The sequence below is a fragment of the Mycteria americana genome, chromosome 5 (genome assembly GCF_035582795.1).
Source record: "Mycteria americana isolate JAX WOST 10 ecotype Jacksonville Zoo and Gardens chromosome 5, USCA_MyAme_1.0, whole genome shotgun sequence".
Lineage (NCBI taxonomy): Eukaryota > Metazoa > Chordata > Aves > Ciconiiformes > Ciconiidae > Mycteria > Mycteria americana.
The window spans coordinates 47,245,997-47,266,602 of record NC_134369.1 but is presented as its reverse complement, the minus strand read 5'-3'; the positions used below and the strand labels follow the sequence as shown (position 1 = coordinate 47,266,602).

At 41.5% G+C, this 20,606-nt stretch overlaps 3 protein-coding genes across 6 annotated transcripts in view; 2 read left to right on the top strand and 1 right to left on the bottom strand.

Moving 5' to 3' along the window:
* The first annotated feature begins 693 nt into the window (after positions 1-693).
* On the top strand, positions 694-6,353 carry TRAPPC6B (trafficking protein particle complex subunit 6B). Of its 2 annotated transcripts, XM_075503192.1 has the most exons (7): positions 694-883; positions 963-1,030; positions 1,802-1,919; positions 3,397-3,480; positions 4,384-4,477; positions 5,142-5,190; positions 5,860-6,353. In XM_075503192.1, exons 1-6 carry the CDS (start codon positions 803-805, stop codon positions 5,171-5,173), a joined length of 477 nt encoding a protein of 158 aa, XP_075359307.1. In that variant the 5' UTR covers positions 694-802; the 3' UTR covers positions 5,174-5,190; positions 5,860-6,353. The 2 variants fall into 2 exon arrangements, with proteins under 2 accessions (XP_075359307.1, XP_075359306.1); XM_075503191.1 differs by lacking the exon at positions 5,860-6,353 and having other exon boundaries at positions 695-883; positions 5,142-5,326.
* Positions 6,354-8,757: 2,404 nt separating this feature from the next.
* On the bottom strand, positions 8,758-17,017 carry GEMIN2 (gem nuclear organelle associated protein 2). 2 transcript variants are annotated; one of them, XM_075503189.1, is made up of 10 exons: positions 16,771-16,995; positions 16,008-16,092; positions 14,729-14,818; positions 12,971-13,030; positions 12,685-12,795; positions 12,061-12,105; positions 11,243-11,311; positions 9,782-9,892; positions 9,533-9,591; positions 8,758-9,213 (listed from the first exon to the last, which is right to left on the bottom strand). In XM_075503189.1, the coding sequence occupies exons 1-10, from the start codon at positions 16,890-16,892 to the stop codon at positions 9,174-9,176; spliced, it is 792 nt and encodes a 263-aa protein (XP_075359304.1). In that variant the 5' UTR covers positions 16,893-16,995; the 3' UTR covers positions 8,758-9,173. The 2 variants fall into 2 exon arrangements, with proteins under 2 accessions (XP_075359304.1, XP_075359305.1); XM_075503190.1 differs by lacking the exon at positions 9,533-9,591 and having other exon boundaries at positions 16,771-17,017.
* Positions 17,018-19,942: 2,925 nt separating this feature from the next.
* The window catches only part of SEC23A (SEC23 homolog A, COPII component), a 30,856-nt gene continuing 30,192 nt past the window's right edge, over positions 19,943-20,606 (top strand). Inside the window, exon 1 of one of the 2 annotated variants that reach the window (XM_075503186.1) lies at positions 19,943-20,282. The gene's annotated coding sequence lies outside the window, so the exon portion shown is untranslated. Of the gene's footprint in view, positions 20,283-20,421; positions 20,574-20,606 lie in introns of those variants that run through there. The other variant, XM_075503185.1, reaches the window with a different exon arrangement.

Here is a 20,606-nt window from a genome sequence, read left to right as displayed (position 1 = left end):
GGGCTGCCCGGTGGCGCGCAGACCGGGTCCAGGGGGTTGGCGGCGGCCTCGCGCTGGGGGGCGCTGCCGGGTCCGCGCCTGCCCTTCCGCCCGTCACCCCACGCGTGGCGGCTTGGGCTTCGGCAGCTGGCTCCCTACTTGGCGGCTGTAGAACGCCGTTGCTGGACGTTATCCCTGGCGCCTGGGGTAGCGAGGTTTTTAACTGCGCTCTTCCCCGCCGGGCAGCCGGTGCCGTTTCTGTGGAGGGGCTGGGGTGCGCCCCCGGCGCGAGCCCGCTGCCATTTCATAGCGGCAGGAAATGGAAGGCGAATGAACGAGTGACGTTGTGACGGCAATACCCCCCCCCCCCATTTCAACCCCCAGCAGTAAGGCGGGCAGCTCCGCAGGGAGGAGACGCGTTTGCCCCCAGCTGCGGACCCCCTTCCTTCACGGCACTCGCTTGTGCAGCCCCGGTTCGCGCCACCGCCCGAGGCAGGGGACTCTGGAAAGCGACAACGCAAAAGGGTCTTTCCCGCCTCAGGAGAGGCTTCAGCCGGCGCCAGCCAGCCGCGGCAGGCCTTCCACAGGCGGCGGCGGGCGGGAACGCCTCAGCGGTTCCCCGACGGGGAGAACCAGTCAGGCCGCCGCTGCTGGGCCGCTCCGCCTCGCTGGGAGCATCAGAGGCTTACGGGGCCCGGCCGCGCCCTCACCCCAGCCGGAAGGGGCGGCGCGGCGGCGGGCCCCGGCGGCAGCTGGCCCTTGCCGCGGTGCCGGCTGAGGGCGAGGCGGCGGCGGCGGGGGGGAGCGCCGCCGCGGAGCGGAGATGGCGGACGAGGCGCTTTTCCTGCTGCTGCACAACGAGATGGTGGCGGGACTGTACCGCGCTGCCGAGCAGGGTGAAGGGGTGAGTGGGGCCGGGGCCGCCCTGGGGGCCGCCCGGCAGCGGCCGGGATAAAGCGGCGGCGGCGCCTTGTGTCTTGCAGGAGAACGGCCGCTGCACCACCAAGCTGGAGAGCATGGGCTTCCGTGTCGGGCAGGGGCTGATCGAGAGGTGAGTCCCCGCCGCTGCCGCAGCCTCACCCCCAGCCGGCCCCTCGCAGCGCCCCTCTTCCTGCTCCCGGGGCCGGCGGGCGTTGTTCGTCCTCGGGGGTTTTCCCCTGGGTCTGCCCGGTGAGGGCCGACGTCCCCTCCTTCCCGGCCTGCTGGGGCCAGGAATGTTCGCCCACTCGGTGGGAAGCTGCTCGCTGCTTTGGGTGGACAGAGAGTTACGCTGCGGATGCGTTCCTTTTACTGTAAGTTCTGGCATCTCATTCGTGCGGGGACCTGTGTTTGAATACCACAGGACAGTTTTGGAGTATGTATTTTCCCAGCGCATTTCCTCATGAAAACTGAGTTAGGGTACATGGTTACTGTTAATACTTATAGTCCTTTTCAATTGCACTTTTTGTAGACCTAGTTCTGCATGTTTCCTACTTCTGGTACGTTTCATGATTTTCTTCTCTTTCTAGTTTCTTTCTTAAACATAATTTTTTATTGGCTACTCTATTTCGTTTTTTCTAAAGCACTCTTAGTCCTTGGAACTTTGCGACCGAGCACATTGCCTCCTTGTTTCCCCAGGCCCTTTGGGGATGCACGATGACTTGCTGCACATCCAACTTCAGCTCCCTCGTTCTGAGGTCGTGTGGAGGCTTTTGAGGGTCTGAAGTCATGCTTTCAAAAATAATGTTGCATAGTATCATTTTTTTTGTATTTTCTTTTTCTATTTAATCGGTCAAGTTGTGTGTTACCTTCATTATTGATATATTTCTCACTTATCTCTTAGGTTTACAAAAGATACTGCCAGGTTCAAGGATGAATTAGATATTATGAAGTTCATTTGCAAAGATTTTTGGACAACTGTATTCAAAAAACAAATAGATAACCTCAGGACTAATCATCAGGTACTAATGTTGTAGCATAAGATTTAACTTACAAAATCAGTAACAGTTGTCAGTTACTAGCACATTTTTTTTTCTTGATCTGGAATTAATTACCTGAAAAGAAACCCAAAATATTCTTTGTTTTGTTTAAAAAGCAGGTTTCTAAGTTTCATGTTAGCATATAGCTTCAGAATACAATTTAGTAATTGCTTGTGATGTCTTTATTGGTAGCCTGTTTGAAAAGATTAAATGCTTTGAATTTCATATGTGCTGTTGCAGAGTTACAAAGTGACAGGACAGTAACGATTACAGTTAACACTTAAACAAGAACTTTTTTTATGTGTCTCCCAATAAATTTTAGTAGAAAACTAGTGTGAGAAAGTGATATTGCTGTCTTAACATCTATTTAAATAGAATGGCTGCCTTGAAGTAATTTTTTTATTTTGAAGAATATTTACAGTTTTCAGCAGTTGAGACACTTAGTTGCACTCTACTGAACATACTTGTATGAGAAACAGCTGAAAAACTTCCCAAATTTGCATGTTGGTGAAATTGCGTTGTCTATGTCCTTTCCTATATCGACAGCCACAGTTCCTAAAGCAAGATCAAAATAATTTAAGGAGCCATTTCACTAGAGTAAAAAGATCTTTCTCCTTTTGAACCACTTGGTTTTCTTATGGCCATTTTCCTATTGTATCAAAGTAGGAACAAGAGAATTTGTACAAGGATTGTGCCAAATAAAATAGTTTATTTTTCAGTGAGCTGTTTATCAAGTAGTAACTTTAACAGATAATAATTACCTTAGAAATCTGTTTTTGAGTTCAAAGCAAGCTGCAGTATTGAGCTTAGGTCTCAATTGTATATGCAGCCTTAATTTATTTTCAAGGGTTATGAAGTTCCGAAGTAGCACAGTCATTAGGAAAGAAATTAAAATGACAGGTGTAGATTAAGCTATACTGTGTTCATATTTAATTTATTAAAATGCATATTGTGGCACAAAATTGTCATGTAGAAAACACTAGACTTCTAACTTGATCATCTGCTGGATATTGTTGCCTGTATCACTGTTAAAGAAGATAATTCTCACTGAATTTGAGAATAATAGTGAATTGCATACAAAATGAAGATTAAGATTTGAATATAAAAATCAAGATGCATTTGATATATTAACAAAAACTTTCTAATATGGAATTATTGTTTCTGAGCATTGGAAGGACTCTTCCAAGAAGAATGTAAATAAACATTTTTTAGGGTTAACTGATCATATTATTATCTAGGGGTTTTGTTGTAAAATCACAATTAATTATCTTTTCTTTTCTTTTGATATTTCATGTAAGTAAATAATACAGTTTAAACTTAAATCACATATGCCTTAGTGTAAAATCTCGTTTTTCAACCTGAGAACATATATATTGTTTCTACAAATCAAATCTCTTCACATAAAATGTTGATTACATGTTACTGCATATTCAACTAAAAAACTTTTTTTTTTAAACAGGGTATTTATGTCCTTCAAGACAATAAATTTCGTCTCTTGACACAAATGTCTGCAGGAAAGCAGTATTTAGAACATGCACCAAAGGTACCCTTCAGTTTTATCCTTGAGATCTACAAGTTTGATTTGAATTATCTTATCTATTAATAACAACTTTACATTTTGTAATTGAATGGATACAAACTCTTCAAAAGGGCAGCTAAAGTTTAGTCTCCAAAACCTATGCTTTTTAGGAATGCACCTTGTTTCGGAACAGTGGATTTAATTTATGGTTCAAGAAATGGTCATAGTCATTGTGAAACTTGCTGTTGTCATGTTTGTCTTTCATTCAGAAAGATCTTCCACCAATTAAAAATAGTTTTGAGTGTGGATGCTGAGTTAGGCTAATAGTTTAGGTAAGTAAAATCAGTGCCTCTGCAGAACCTCTTACAAAGCACTTTGGTTCATGTGTATGTAAGAAATGGGGCATTCAGTTCCATTTTATGGTTTCTTAATTCTTGATCTTCTTAGTCATCACAGTTGCAGGCTGATGTCCTTGGGATTTCTTTTGGTGTTTGGTGAGATGTTTCTTTTGTTTTGCAACGTATATTCTAAGTATCTGCAGTCCCTTGTATTCTAAGATGCAGCCTGTGCAAGAATGCTATCTTGGACTGTTTCTCCTTCATTGACTTTTAATACCAGTTGCTAATTTCAGCTAAGTCTTGGGAATAATTGTTTTAAGGATATTAAGTTCCTACAGGTTTAATGGAAATAGAAACAAGTGGGTCAAGATAGTGATCTAAACAAGAGAAATCTGTATTGTGAGCTCTGCTGTACCAAATATCAGAGCTTTTGTCTATTAGAGACATGACAAAGTCTCTCAAGCATAATGACAAAACCTCCGTAGTTTTATATTGTCTAAGTTTTAAGTATTGTTCTTGAGTACTTAGTTTCAATCTTTAGCAACAAGCTTCACCCCGACACTTATTTAAAGTGCAACTTTATATTTAGTATTTAGCATTTACCTGTGGACTAATCAGAGGAGGCCTATCGAATTTGGGAATAAAGAGTATTGTAACAGCTGAAGTTTCATCAATGCCTGCATGTAAGTAGTTCTCGGAGTATTCAATTATTAGCTCACTTGGTAACTTTCCTTACTGGCTTCACCACTGTATAAGCATTTATCAAGGTGGAATTAGTTTGAAGCTGCTGGGCCACAGGAGTCAGTATGAACTTCAGGGTATGGCCTGTCACTAAATGCTTTAGTGTTTAGAAAATACTGACAGAGGGTGAACCTCCATGATACTGTGTGGAAAGCAAAACTAAAAAGTTATATTTATATTTGGAAGCATCAAATGCATAAGGATGTACGTCCAGAAGGCTATTTGAACAAGTGAAGATAAAAACAAGTAGATACATGCTCTTTCTCTACAGAAGTCATTAAGAAAGTTAGTAAGTGAAGTCCATTGTAACTGCCCACACTGCTTAAGGTGGATTTAAAAATCTCCACAGACTTTGCACAAATTTTAAATTTAGCTGACAAAACTGTTGTGATGTGGGACATGGATCAACTTAAACAAAAGAAAGAAAAAGCTGTTCAGCTGGAGTTAAATGCTAAATTTAAATAATGGCTAGATTGTTCACAATTAAACCGTAAGATTGAAATGTTCCTTACTATTTCTTTTAACAAAATGATTATAATAAAATAATTAGTTGGAAAAATAACTCTAATGGTGATACTTTGATCTGACTTTGCTTTTTCTTTGTAGGTAAATTTCAGGTGATGATACAGAAGATGTAGAGCACATTCAAATCTGGGTATCTACCTTAAAAATCCTTTGTGTGTGGATTCAGTATCTTGGTTCAGCTTTGTATGTAGCTTGTAAATTACAGCAGTGTGCAGCACAATTCCAAAATATATAATAAATGTTCATCAAAATAATTTAACACTATCCTTGTATCTTGGTATGAAATTTATTCTCTACCAAGGTATTAATGTCCACATGGTAAAAACCGTCTACTCAAAAGTTTTCACCAAAATATTTCAATTACCAAAACAGCACATAATGGAAGACCAGAGGCATGTTTTGAGGACAGAGTAAAAGCCTGACCAAGACTAAATTGGAATAAGAAACTAATGTGTTTTGTGTCACCTAACATGAATGCCCAACTGCTGCTTTTCCCTAGTCACTCTGAACTGTGAGGCAGCAATTAATTTGGTATTATTCTGAGGAAGCCATTAGCACATGAACCAACAGCCTTCATTAATGGTGTTCAGTGGAGGCTTAGTTCCTTTGTAGGAATGATATGGGGCAGTAGAAAAGAGAACTTAGTTAAACAGTTTCTCCTACCTCCTTAAAATTAGCAGTTGTTTTTTGTGTCAGAATAATTTTACAGCTAAGGTCATCTATACTGGCCAAAGAAGGAAATTTGTTTTAGCTTGTTGTGCATAAACTCAATGCTAATGTAATTGTTTTTAATTGCTAGCTACAACTCACTTCTCTAATGAGTGTGTGCAGGAAGATGATTAGGCCTGCAAGAAGCTATAAAGACATCACCAAGACTTTTGAGGACATTGGGGTTTGCTAGATACTACTTGTTACAAGATTTGCATAACAATACGTATCTTGCTGTAGGTAAGCATGAAAACATCTTGTTAAAACTTTTAATGAATTTTGCAGTAAGACTTTCCTGTTGGCAGGCTCAGGCCTTATACTTTCAAATGAATCATGATAGGAAACTCATGGTGTTTGTTCAGAAGTGTGATGTATTGGGTTTGTGTGGCCAGGTTTTGGTAGCGGGCGGGCTACAGGGGTGGCTTCTGTGAGAAGCTGCTAGAAGCTTCCCCCATGTCTGACAGAGCCAATGCCAGCCAGCTCCAAGACAGACCTGCCACTGGCCAAGGCCGAGCCCATCAGCGACAGTGGTAGCGCCTCTGGGATAACCTGTTTAAGAAGGGGAAAAAATGCCGTGCAACAGTAACTGAGGCCGGAGAGAGGAGTGAGAATGTGAGAGCAACAGCTCTGCAGACACCGAGGTCAGTGAAGAAGCAGGGGGAAGAGGTGCTCCAGGCGCCGGAGCAGAGATTGCCCTGCAGCTGGTGGTGGAGACCATGGTGAGGCGGGCTGTCCCCCTGCGGCCCATGGAGGTCCATGGTGGAGCAGATATCCACCTGCAGCCTGTGGAGGACCCCTTGCTGGAGCAGGTGGATGTGCCTGAAGGAGGCTGTGACCCCGTGGAGAGCCCATGCTGGAGCAGAGTCCTAGCAGGACCTGTGGAGAGAGGAACCCATGCTGGAGCAGGCTTGCTGGCAGGACTTGTGACCCAGTGGGGGACCCACGCTGGAGCAGTCTGTTCCTGAAGGACTGCACCCTGTGGAAAGGACCCGTGCTGGAACAGTTTGTGAAGAACTGCAGCCCACAGGAAGGACTCACATTGGAGAAGTTTGTGGAGGGCTGTCTCCTGTGGGAAGGACCCCACGCTGGAGCAGGGAAGGAGTGTGAGGAGTCCTTCCTCTGAGGAGGAAGGAGTGTGTGATGAACTGACTGCAACCCCCGCTCCCTGTCCCCCTGAACTGCTCGGAGGAGGTAGAAGAATCAGGACTGAAGTTGAGCCTGGGAAGAAGTGAGGGGTGTGAGGAAGGTGTTTTAAGATTTAGTTTTTATTTTCTCATTACCCTACTCTGACTTCTAATTGGCAATAAATTAAATTAATTTCCCCAAGTCGAGTCTGTTTCGCCCTTGACAGTAATTCGTGAATGATCTCTCCCTGTCCTTATCTCAATCCATGAGCCTTTCATTATATTTTCTCTCCCCTGTCCGGCTGAGAAGGGGAGTGATAGAGTGGCTTTGGTGAGCACCTGGTGTCCAGCAAGGGTCAACCCACCACATGTGAGAATGCCCTGTGATAGTGAATCAGTTTCTACTTTGAGACCAGTAAATAACAGGGTAACTAGAAAAGCTAACATGTAAAAATAGCACCTTTGATTGTTATAATGACTTTCCGTGTTGGGAGAAGTGTATGTTGTCCAGTTGCATGGTGGGCAAGAACATTGGAAGCTGTTCTTCCCTAAGCTCTAGGCAAGGTCTGAAGTTTGTAATGGATCAAGCCTTTTCTAGATAGCTGTTACAAGCTGATAAACTATAGATTTTAAATGTGATAACCAGGGGTTTATTATTCTTGAGCTTAAGATGTGACCAGATTCTGTTCTTTTCAGGTACTGTGAATACTAGTTCAGATTAGTTGTAGCTGAATAACTTGACAGTTCTAGGAAACATCTAGATTAGAACTCAAACTAGCAGAATGCTGTCCCACTGTTACAGAACTAGCAAAGATGAAGTAACTACAGTAGTATGGTACTCCATGGGGATCAGCTGTTTGACTGATTGAAAACACTGGGTTCTTATGCTGGCAGTTTATAGGAAGGCTGTGGTTGTTCACCTTATAACTCAGATTTGTTTGAAGTTGTAGGGCTGGAAAATTAGCTAAGTAGTATTCTTGCATTTCATAGGTTCTTCAGTTGCCAACTCATCCTGTTTTCAACATGCTGAAAATGTTACTAAAGAGACTAGAAATAACTTGCACTGTATGTCTAATAGATGGACACTTCAATGTCATCACATTTTGGGCTTCTGCAGCATGGTAGACATTCAGTATCAACATATACAGAATCATTGTTACTTGCATCTCCAGAATTAAAACTCTAATAGTTATTGTAATTCACTTTCATTTTTCACTTAACTGTCAAGACTACCATTCCAGATGCAAAAGTGCCAATCATTCAAAGACACTAAAGATTTATCAATAACTGGTTGTGGTTAATGATTATTTTTAATAGCGAGGGGAGGGACTTAAATTCTACGATATACAGAAAGCAGATGTCAGTTAACACTGTGTATCAATTTGCTGCTGTCAGCAGAATTCATAGTTCCTTTAACATGGATTTTTAATTGTTGAAGATAATTAGAACCAGAGGGAGTCATGTATGTACCAAGCAGATGCTGATACTCTTGGCAAAGCGCTCCATGTGAAATACATAAATAACCAAGCTAATGTGTTTGTCAAGATACCATACAGAAAATAAATTTTTTCATTCTGTTTAATAAATGCTTCTATTAAAAGCATTGAATACAGCTGTGCAATTTTCACTGGTTTCAACAACTGTTTACTAAAAAATAGTATTACTACTCAGGACGCAGCAATGTTTATTTTACTAAAATAATTGTTTTAGTAACTTACTGGCTATAGTTGAACTGCTTAGCAGTGCTTAAGCTCAGGAACCAAAGCTTGAAAAAAACCACATTCAGTCCTAGTTGTGTAGATTTCTATAGTGAGGCTGCTGTTAAATAATAGGAAGAATGAGAAAAGCCAGAATGTTTAAGAACACTCTTTAAAATGCTTCAGTTTTATTAAAAAAGCCCTCAACATATGTGTGTTAGATAAAGAACAATCATTGGTAATGTAACCTCAGACTTCACCTAATAGCAGTGTCCACAGGATTACTCAGATAGTAGAAATTTCTAACCAAGAGTGTAGGTTACAGAGACAGTAGCTTGAGAGATGATGCCAGACACTTCATTGACCATTTTACAATGATGATGGTGATGATATTGGAGATATTGACAATCTCATGCTAAAGCTCAGCTTAAGTTATTCATAGCTGTCCCAAATGCATTATCGTGAGGCTGTTCTGAAGGGGTTGTATGCTACTTCAGGTCTGAACAGTGCAGTGTCTTGCTGTTAACTCTGATAATGCTGTTTGTACTATGGCAATGCAAAATACTTGATATTCTCAAAACAGTCTAGGAAGGCTCATCAGCCAAGTCACGTTGATCAAAGTACCTAGTGGAGAGAAGTGGAATACGGTAAGAAACCTCTTAATGCAACGTACTCCTTACTTGGCTCTAAGTTGTTAGACCTCTTGCTTTCTAGCTCTAGTGTTTCCATCATAGCTTTGCAGTTCAGAGGGCTCATCTGAGGAAACCAATAAGGTTACTTTACTCTTAGGTTTCTCTTAAGTCCTTTTAGCTAAGTATATTTGCTACATAGGCCCAGGGTACTTTAATTGACTTCCATTTTAAAAGAATCTAGGTTAGGAGAAGAGTAATAGCACATTTATTCTGGACATACTTTACTGTTTTAGGTATGTAAGTTGCATTACCTGCTAACTAAGCAGATTAGCAAGTTCAGAGCTGATATTTGTTCTTCATTCTTGTTCTCCTGAACGAGAAATAAATATTAGAACAGTTCTTTTGTTACATGCCACGTTACGTGCTTGTAGTCTTCCGCTCATTCTCGAGCAAACTTAGGACATGAAGAATTACTAACCAAGACTTCAAGAACTGAAAAATCATCCTCCTAATAATTCAAGTTCCGAAAGTCCTTTGTGCAATGTTATATTAAATCTTACCTCTAGTACTCTGACTTCTGAGCATCGTCTTGCCAGCTGTCGAATAAGGGAGTGAGCTTCAGGTAGCAAAGGTTTTTCAAGGCATGCCAACAGTGCATAAAGCCATCTACCCTGTGTGGATTCAAATAACAAAGTTTTAACTATGAGCATCTCCTTCAAGTTTCATGCAGTTCTTGTTATATAGAGGAGGCCTGGAGCGTAGGTCTCAAAAAAAAAAAAAAATTGCATTTAAGTGCCACTGCCAGAACTGAAAAGTTTGAAAGCCAAATTGGACACTACACAGTAGAATTTTGTGTGTCTAGATAAGCTGCTTGTGAGCAGTACTCCTGGATTTCCTGATATTTTTTTGAATACTAGCCAAGATGTAAAATTAATATAGCTTACACTACTAAAGTCTGAGGGAAGGATTATTTTGGTAATATCTAAAGATTATTACTTAGCTATTAATTTTTAACTTCATGAACTGTGGAAAAACATTCCTGAAGAGTGAATGTATCACATCAGATCTTTATGGAATTAATGCTGTTAGATCAGCTTTAAGATTTGCACCACTGTGAAAACATATCCTTTGCATTTTACTTCAGTGAATTCTACTGCATTCTTACAAACATAACTTCTGCTACCAGTCTAACTTCTTAATTTAATTCCAGTGTCTAGGGGCTTTCATTATGGGAATAAACTAAAAGTCAATGTGCATGTTGTCTGCAGCATATTGGTTAAAAAGAAAACAGTCCTACAGAAAAGGACAAAACATGAAAGGCCTTTAAGTGACTCAAAAATAGTGAAACTGTGTTCAGTATTATGGAAGTAATTTTTCATTACTCTTGCTTTGTGGTACTGAATGAGATGAGATGCATTCACCAAGGTCTTCTGTAGATAGGATGCCATTATGTAGCTAGTCAGTCTAGTTGTGGCCAAACTCCATGCTAATGTACCCTCTGTGCTACTACTAATTTCTTACTATGTTTGATTTGTCACCACACTAATGCAGCTAATCTTTCTGGTTTGTAGTGCATGTGGACATATTAAATGTGTCTTTGCCAGCACACTGTCATGCATCTCCAAACTAAAATAGAGATGTCGGTAAATACAGCGTGCAGCACCCTGACAGCTTAAACTGGTAAGAACTAAAGCTGCTGCAGTCTGACCGTCTTCTCTCTCCAGTGCTGATAACCTCATTTAACCTTGTGGTTTAAGTTAGTGTGGGGAGCGATAAAAAGGGGAGGGGGCTTTGGCAGTACTTGATATATCTGTATCTGTTATGCTTTGTAATTAGCCTTCCAAAAAGTTCTGTGAATACTCATTTTAGTATCTAATCAAGAAAGTTTTAAAAGTAACTGAATGATACATGCATCTAGAGAACTCTTTAGAAACTAAAATAATTTCATAGAAAACTATGAACAATTTATCCCTTAGTTTAATGCGTTCACATGCAAGTAGTTAGAATAAATTGAAATTTACCAGTTCTGGAGTAAATTTTCTCTCTCCAAACCAGCTTATCAGGTATTCTAAGACACTGGTTACTGTTGCCTTCAAAAGAGGAACAGAAAGAGACAATACAGTACCTGCAACGTTTTGTTTTGCTGTCCTTCTACCTGAAGGACTGTATTATATAAAAAGCAATGTGATTTTTTAAAAAATATACACATTATGTATTTCTGCTCCACTATGATACTATATGGTATTTATTCCAGGCTGAAGTTACATATAAGGGTAAAGTAAGTATTAAAGCACCAATTCCTGGAAAGAACTTATATAAATGAAGTAATTTTCTGTGTTAACAAAAAGTTATGGATAAGTAGGTACAGATTAGGACAGAGGCATCACACTGACTGGTTGTTTCTGGATAAAGGTGACTAGTGGGAAACATAGTAGTAAAGGAAAGGTAAGTGTGATTCTTCTAGCCTGGCAATGTACATAAGAGTTTACAATCAAGTTGAAGGACTGCACTTAAAACATTAAATGAGACATCTTAAAACACTGTCAAACACCTAATGGGGCATTCAGCAAAAATTCAAACATTAAATGTTCTGTAGAGAAATTACAAGGACAAAATACTCTTAAAACTAGTCATCATAAATGTTCACTAGTAAAGTTGTTTGTAGCTGAAGGTAAGATAACGATTACATATTTTCCTTGTAAGTGTACAATGAACAGGAGTTGTAATAAACAATTGCTTACTCTAGCACAGAAAAATAGGTAAGGCTTCCACAACAGAGAGAATATGAGAAATAATGATTTATGCAATGTCATTATGCAATTCTAAGAGGTAGGCTTACCTGATTCATTCTGCTTACAATACTTAGCAAAGGGGGAAAGCCCACCTGAAAAAAATCAATTTGGAAAATGCAGACATTATCATAAACATTTTTGTTCTAATTTGGAATATACTAACATTTTAATGTGATGCTCAGACATCTGTAGTGATTTGAAAGTCTGTTCTGAGCTTTGAAATCTATTTAAAAAAAAAATCTTCAAGCAAGTTCAAGATAAGGTCCAGCCAAATTTGGTATCAAAGAACCTTGCTTCTACTGTTATTTAAGTTCTGTTTTTTCAGAACGATGCAGTGAAGGGCATGTTTGGGTAGAGGAACCACACAGCACCATTCAACAAAACACTAAAGCAGACTATGCAGAAAGCTTTCTGTTCAGTTCAGTGAGCAACAAAGTGGTGTGCTTTAGCTGATAACAGATGAAGGAACTTTTCAACTTTTTGACTGAAGGGATAGACTTATTCTCTGCTTTGCTCAGTTTCCACTTAAAAGGGAAGAAAAATGGGACTTTCTGTGCTCACCAGAGAGCCTGCTTTCTATTTAGCACAAAGTGGTAATAAACAGTAGGATTGTTTCTGGCAGTTATTCTTGAAAATAGCAGCTGAAAATTAGATAGAAGTCCTATACTCACCTTTATGTAATCAATTCCTAGATTTTCATTATCAGATAGTGCATCTATTTCTGAGTATACTCTTTCACCCAGGCAGAACTTCTTCCAGCCTTCTTCATCCTCTGATTTCGGCTGAAGTAAATAAAAATAAATGAAAACTGTGACATATTGCTATCTTGAAGACACTAAAGAAAAGACTTGATAATATTCACACGTTGTTGCATTAAAGTGTAAAGCAAGATTAACCACTGATTTAATCACTGGGGGAAAAAAAAAAACAAAACAGCACTGTTATAATTCTACTCACCATAGTAACATTGCTGTCCAAATGTTGTGACCGCCAGTGATTTCTGTGTTTGTTCAGGCTCTGAGTAATTAAAACAAAGCCAAATCACAGTTTAACTTTGCAGTTATTTTATCCTAGCCATAATTGCTCTTCATTATTCTTAAAATGTATAAAAAGTATATTTTATTATGTTCTATAAATCAGTAGAGGCATAACTGGCTAAGTATTTCCCATGCCTCTTAGTATAAATGTAAATAAGTTGCTCATGCTGGGTTTTTGGAAGTCATGTTAAAGCTGAAGGAATTTTAAAGTCTCCTACATAAAGTTAAGTTGAGGTAGTAAGCTTTAATAGTCTTCTAGACTTTTCTTGGTATAACAAGCTTAAAAAAAAAATTATTTAGTCCAAAAGCACACAAGCACACATAAAGCAAACATCCTGTTTCCAACAGTCGTCTGTATCTGTATCAGATGTCTACAGAACTGTTAGAAAGAAGGCAAGTGTGCTTTCCTAGTATATTTCTTCTACCTGACAGGGATGCCATATAAGACAAATTGGCCTGCTTGACAGTTTCCTGTACAGAGATGTAAACTTCTTGTAACAGAAGAAATTTTTCCCTCAATCCAATTTATTGTAGCAGTAAAAATGACCACTAAAAACGCTGTAAGTAACAGTAGCTGATGCACAGTGTTTGAACAAGTGACTTCTGATGCTCTTTTTTCTCTTAAATATTTTTTAGGATATTCTTATACCTCACAGTGTTAATTCTGGCACAGATGAGAGGACAATTGATTCATGTATAAAAGAAATACCTGTACAGTGAATATGCCTTTAGATGTCAGTTTCCTTAGTTCTACTAAAACCTTAGATTATGCCTAATATACAGTATGCAGTGTGATACCTTGTAGAAACAGGGGTTAGCTCCGTTAATGTTTACTATGTAGATGCAATAGTACAGATCTCCACCTTCACTGATTTACCTCCCCGAAAAAACAGGGTAAACGAGCTCAAGCAAAGTTCAGTGCTACAGCAGCTTCAGTGCAGTTGGTTATACTTCAGTTACTTGAGGTACTCCTACAATGCCATATCAATGCATTGTAAACATGCCTTCCGCAGTACTGGAGTCATAAATGATCTCTACCTACATCTTTATTATGTTTTGCATTTCACCCCATTTGAACTGTGGAGAGAGAGAGACTGCTCCATTCTCCATTTTTGTTCTGTTACTTAAGAGCAGGATGCAAATGCAGTAGAAAGGATTTAAGTCTGTGCTAACACTACAACCTTACAAATACATTTTACCAAATCATTATTTCTCCTCATAATGGGTGCCACCACTGTCAACAGTATCCTAAATGGACAGCATGTTCTACGTATGTGAATCTCCTGGTGGGTTAGAATCCACTTGTTTTTCAATTAATGTTGAGTTCTGCAGAACATTCCTGCTAGCACTAGTTTTAATATAACTGCATGTCATCATAGGGACTTTCGTCCTCCCTCAGCTACTCTATATCATTTAATTAAATACTGACAGATATTTTTGCTGAAGTTGAAGGAGAATTTTTTTTTTAAACATGACTCTCTCGAGAGTTTTATCAGAGGTTTAAAAGCCACACAGTATATACTCAATTCTTTTTCAAGAACTTAAAACATTTGCCTACAAACATCTGTCCTACCATAAAGTCATAACATTTCTATACTAGATATAAGGTTGTCCCCCATAAAGCACAGATGTGTTCTATCTAGACAGTGCAAGTCCCCTCACACACACCATTTTGTACCTGACGAATGGCTGAGAAATTGGCCACTTGCTGCTGCTGCCACTTGAGCGTTGGAGAGTATCCTTCAGGAGCAGGCTGACATCCGGAAATCTAAAAAAACACCGGCAATAATTATAATGTAAAGAAAGCTTTATAAGAAGAAATCTTAGGAGCAAGAGAAGCAGTAAATGTTTACTATCAGGTAAACAACTTCCTTTAAGTCTTCATTTAAGAAAGGTAATTTCATGACCACATCCAAGACTGACTTAACAGTTGGCTTAGACAAAATTTCTTCTGTTTGACTCTTCTCATATGCAAATAAGAAGGAAAACTAAGTATTCAAAATACATTGTCAAAGAATTATTTAAGGTCTTCTTTCTAGCAATTGTTCTGCCTTAATTTCCCTGTTTATAAAAAGCAGTGCTGTTTCCTTATCTTGGACCTAAGATGCTATGAATCTTAGGCGTTCTACTTTCCAAGATACTAAGTTGAGGAAGACAGAAGACCACAAAAATATCTTTTAGGAAATTAACTTTGACAGTTAAGTAGATATAACCTCTTTAAAGATTAGCATGAAAGAGTTATTAAAAAAAAATCTTTCTACAAATGTTTAAGAATGCCAGCACAAAGAGATGAGACAAATGAAGAGAATGTTCACAGAAGTTACATGGTCATATGTCAGTACTAGAAACTTTTCTTGAGCAATCTAGTAGCGAAATTTCAGATTACACAGTTTTCACTAGAGAATGGCAAACTTGGTCTCTTGAACTATTTGAAAGTAGATTAAAAACCAAGCTGGCAGGGCAATGCGACAACAGAAAAATCTGCTTAGGCAGTAAGGAAAAATTCCGATAAAACTTTCTACCAAAAAGGAAAGAAGTGGTGCTAGAATTTCATCTAACTTTAGTAAAGCTTAGCTGCACTTACTACCCTTACCCTAGATATGTATTTAAACCGAAATATAGCTATGGAGATCTCTTTCGTCTTAAGTTTATGTAGCTTTTATGATTAAATATTTATAAAATTTAATGCAACATTTGATTTCCTCAGACAGTAAAATAGTCTGCTGTGTATCAAATAGTATGGATATTATCAATTTAAATCTGTTATAAAGACTGCTGTTAGCCAGCAGCTGAACAGGTGTTTCTTCAAAACCAGACATTTAATTCTGTAGATGCTTTTAAAATCCAGCAGTGCTATTCAGTTATGCCAACCACTCCCCCTACAAATATTATGATATTAACATCTTTCCCCTTAATTTTTTTTTCCTCAAAACAAAACATGTAAAGCTCAAACTTACTGAAATGTTTACTGTCTGCTTCTTTCTCAATTTTTTGGGATCTATTTGCGCCACGACCACATCTGGGCATCGAGCTGCTTCAATCCTACAAAATAAAATCAAATGGCTGTATTTTTTCCTTTTTGTAACTGGTGGTTACGTGCCGGCTGTCTCTGAAATACTGCACCTGTGGAAATCTTCAGGTGTGTAAAACACTGACTGTGCCAGCAACTCTTACAGAAGGTTTGACTTGAGAGTTACAGCTCAAGTATTCTCAGTTCCTACACGACTGCTCTGGCCTCCTCGAAGCTTGCTTACATCCCAACTTGCCTGAAGTGCGGCAAGGCGTCTCGCAGCGAGACCTCGGGAGGCCACCACTGCCGATACGGAGAGCCAAGAACTGGACCTCCCTCTTTCTGCGGAAAACAGAGCAGCATCGGCCCTCAGAGCTGCGGGTCGCCGTGGAATAGCGAGCCTGCCGAGGCACACGCCGCGAAGCGCGGCGTGCAGCGGGCGTTACGCAGCCCTAGAGAAGCAGCAGCCTCGCAGAGAGCGGATGGGTTTAGACCCGATGCCGGCCGGGATCCCACCGCACTGGGGAAACGGCTCTTCCAGCTGCGGCTGGCAGGTTAACGGCAGCACGACACAGCCGCCGTCGCGCACCCCAGCGTGAAGGTCGGCCCGGGTAGCACCGGCAGCCGGGCCGCTCTCGCGGGGAGGTGACGGCGGGCCCGGCCAACCGCCCCGGCCCGCGGGAGCTCGGCCCTTCCACCCCGCCACTCACTGGACGCGCTTCAGATACTCCTGGGGTGTCCTGGGAGGCACCGTGGGGTCGAAGTCCTCGGCCAAGTCACAGTCATCCACGGGCAGCAGCCGCGGCATCAGCTCCTCCACGCCCGGCTCCATGGCCACACCGCCACTGCTGCGGCCGCCCGCCCCCCCCGGCGGCGGAGGCCGCCTGACGGGGCGCCGCTGGGGCCGGCCCGCCGCGACGCAGGCGCGCTGGGAGGCGGCGCGAGGCGCGGGCTGCTCTCGCGAGAGCAGCGGGGCTGAGGGGGGCGGTAGGGGCCCTCATGGCGGCGCGGAGGCGTCCGCGCGGCGTCCCTGGCCTCCCCGGTGGCGGCGAGCGCGTCCCGGGGTGCTCGGGGTTAGTGCCACAAGGGGCGCGTCCTGGGAGCCATGCCATCATTAGACACCCCGAGGCCTCCCGTCTCCTCTCGGTCCTTGCGCCCTGATGAGAGTGCGTTGGTGTTGTGCTCTGACGTGGAAGTGATGGCGGGAACGTGCTGTGTGCTTGCGGCTGCACCGCCGGGAAACACCAAGCCCTGAGCGGTGGCCTGATCCGGAGGTTTTAGCTGCCCCGAAAACCCAGCGAGAGGAATGAAAGGGAACGTGGCCAAAGAGCAGTGCAGGACGTGGTTGTGCCAATTTACTGCCCATCAAGCTAGGCCTATTTCTGTGGTGAATGGGTGTAAACCTTTAATAACCATTTTTATTAGGCCATGTGCCATTACTCTAATACACCGTAGTTTTTGCAAGTGGTTCTTTAAAACTCATCCATTAGTATTTTCTATTCTACCTGTGGGCATCCAGTAATAATAATACTTGTCCCTTCCTTGAAATGCTTTGAGACCTATGGTTGAAATCAGTTACATAAAAGGTAATTGCTGTAAGTTTGAATAGTTCTCATTCTGGAAGGGTCAATGCCTGAGTTTTTATTTTGTTGCTGTATGGGTTTATCTAAATGCTATTATGTGGGAGTATCCACATGCCAACTCAAAAGCAAGGTAGCATTAGCACAAAGGGGGGTTGCTTCTCAGTTAAAATAAAAAGCAGAAGGATAATGCTGTAATCGTTTACATTGTGTATTATGAAATTCCTGTTACGCAAAATGTCAATCTGTGTCTTATTTTTCCTATTAGTTCTGCTGCATGCAAAGTCAGTTTAATGCTACCCACAGTCCATCTAGTAGATCAGAGTAGCTCTAAATACTTCTGACATAAGTTCAAAAAAACCAACGCTTTTTTTTCTGCCTGTATTTTAGCAGTTCTGAACAAACATTTACCCTAACTCCTCCTCTCCACTGGCTTTTGTTTGTTTTAAGGTGTTTCCAAAACCACCTACGTGTAACAGAGTTTTAATTCTGAAACCCGGATCTAACATCCTAGTTGAGTAGCACGATGGCAGTCACCACTAGAAATAAAACCTGCTTAGCTAAAACTACAGTGATATCTCTGGAAAGGCTGACCAATGGTCAAGACAAAAAGTTTGGTGAGTCCAGCTGTAAAAAGTTCTCTTCTAATAATTTGGTAATATTAAGAACTTATTTTTTTCTATTTGTTGTGAAGTCAAGAACTATGAACAGAAGGAGAATCCACAGATACAAATATACCTTAAATATATGAACAGAAGGAGAATCCACAGATACAAATATACCTTAAATATACTTTCTATCTTTAGATTACTTTTTCTGGAACTTTCCATTAATACTTTTTAAATGAAGTAACATATTTTTAATTATTACAGGCAGTCTTCCATGGGTAATAAAATTGTTCCTAACAAGTCTTACCAACAGTGTTGATGCAGTGGCTAGCAAATACGACTCGGTGGAGAAAGAGGAAAAAGAAACTGGAAATGAATATTCTTTCTCCTCAACTGCCTAGGCATTATGGAAGAGTACTTTTCCAAAGAAAGGGTGAGTTGCCATCAGTCGATATGCACTGCTGACTAAAAAAATACCTAACACATAAACTAAGAATTCTGCATTAAGAAAAATGAAATGCTTTCACTGTACATTCTAATACTGGGAGACAAATAAGCGTACACCATGTTAGGATCCTATCTTCTGTTCTATTTTTTTTGCTTCTCATGGCTTTTGTCTGCAGTTTGCACCATCGTAACAGCTGCAAGACGTTTCTTGAAGTTTAGAGCATTGGATTGAGCCATTATGTAATGACATTTAATTGTGCTGATGACTGAGTAAAAATATTGTATACCTTTTATTTGTAGTGAACTTTCACAATAGTATACTTTCCTGTTCTTCCTTCCTCTCTTTTAAGTGTCTTTAAGTGTCAGTTACCTCTTTTTCTCTTGTTGTCTGTAGAGTTCATCCTGCAGTTCTGACTTTGGGACTTGCCTCTTTTGAATGTAACTTTCTGAAAGCGTTTGACAGAGTATTTGAGTACTTTTGAAATTTTAACACTGAATTGCTTTCTGTGCATCTGTTTGAAGTTCGCCCTGTTGTGGGTTTGATTTTTTTTTGTTGTTTTTGTTTTTTTTTTTACAAACTGAGGAGCTACATGTTCTGCTTAATATTAAGCTCCTGCTTAATACTCCCACAACTGACAGTGAGATTTGTGGACATGGAAATTTAAAATCCCTCCCTTTAAGTTCTGCTGTTGTTTACCTGCTGATGTTTTTAGACTGAAGAGGACTGGCAAACAATACTGGAGATAGTAATGGCATAGATATTCTATCATAATTACATTTGACGTGTAAGAAAAGAGGATAAGGATGTTTTAGTCATTTATATTTGGTTGGTGGTCATAGGATATTTTCAGAGTTGCAGTGAAGGAGGACGTGGTAGTCAGCAGTATGTTTTTTAGTCCTCCCCCATGTCCGGATTGGTTGCACTGAGGTATCTCGGGAAAGACAGAAGTTACTGTTCCAGCCTTCTGTGGCTGGCCTGTTTAAAACGGTTCTGAAGTGCCCTGAAACGTAAGCATCACTATAACTTGGGTTTTGGGGGAAAAAAGATAAACCACACTGACAAAAACACTGAACAAAACTGTACAGTTATGGCTACGTGAAAGTTATTGTATGGATAGTAAATAAATGTGCTATATTTATAAATATTTATAAATATGAGATAAAGTATTGTCTCAGACTAAAAACCACCAGGAATATAATTTCAATATATTGTTTCCCAGGCAGTCCGAAGAAACATGTAAACAATCTTCCAGATTAAAAAGTTGCCATAAATACACGTGGTGGAAGACGGGCAACAAGCAGGCTGAATTCCAGGTCTCCCAGAAGCCGGGCTGGCTTGGTCCCGAGGATTTCCCTGAAACAGCCCCTCGCAAGCAGAGCACAAAGCAGCAGCGGAGCATCCACGGGCGGGGCGAGGACAGCCTGTGGAGGCAGAGAAGGCAAAGCTCCCCCGGTGGCCGGAATGCCTCCTTTCCCGAAGGGTTTTAAGAGCGAGATTGAGACAAACGATCTTTAGAAGAAATCTGAAAGCCGAACAGGGAAGAAAACACACACGCTAGCAGGAGCCGTCAGGGCGGTGAAGCGAAGGTCAGCGGTGTGGGATGACTGACGCCGGGCCCCTCCGCTCCGCTCGCCGGGGAGGGCCGCGGGGCACAGGCGGGCTGGCCCGGCGGACGCGGATCCGCAGCCAGGCGCGGCGAGGGCTCCCCCCGCTCCGGGGGAGCCGCGGAGCTCAGCCCGCCCCCCGCCCCGGCCCGCCGCTCTCTGCCCCTTGACGTGGCGTGGACTCTCCCATCAGCCATGTTGACTGCGTCGGCAGCGCCGGGGCGGCTGCGTGCGGGCGGGGGAGAGCGAGAGAGGCGGCGGCCGGGACGCGGGGTGAGCGGGCAGGGCAGGGGCTGAGGGGGGCAG

What these genes read in the sequence shown, in the direction of transcription:
- GEMIN2 (XM_075503189.1), bottom strand. Translation starts at nt 16,892, where the DNA reads ATGGAGCCGGGCGTGGAGGAGCTGATGCCGCGGCTGCTGCCCGTGGAT. An exon ending in AGCAGACAGTAAACATTTCA is followed by an intron (nt 14,819 to 16,007) that starts GTAAGTTTGAGC and finishes GTGTTTTTTTAG; the next exon opens with ATTTCCGGATGTCAGCCTGC. An exon ending in TAGGAATTGATTACATAAAG is followed by an intron (nt 12,106 to 12,684) that starts GTGAGTATAGGA and finishes GATTTTTTTCAG; the next exon opens with GTGGGCTTTCCCCCTTTGCT.
- TRAPPC6B (XM_075503192.1), top strand. Translation starts at nt 803, where the DNA reads ATGGCGGACGAGGCGCTTTTCCTGCTGCTGCACAACGAGATGGTGGCG. An exon ending in CTGCCGAGCAGGGTGAAGGG is followed by an intron (nt 884 to 962) that starts GTGAGTGGGGCC and finishes TGTGTCTTGCAG; the next exon opens with GAGAACGGCCGCTGCACCAC. An exon ending in AGTTTCATCAATGCCTGCAT is followed by an intron (nt 4,478 to 5,141) that starts GTAAGTAGTTCT and finishes TTTTCTTTGTAG; the next exon opens with GTAAATTTCAGGTGATGATA.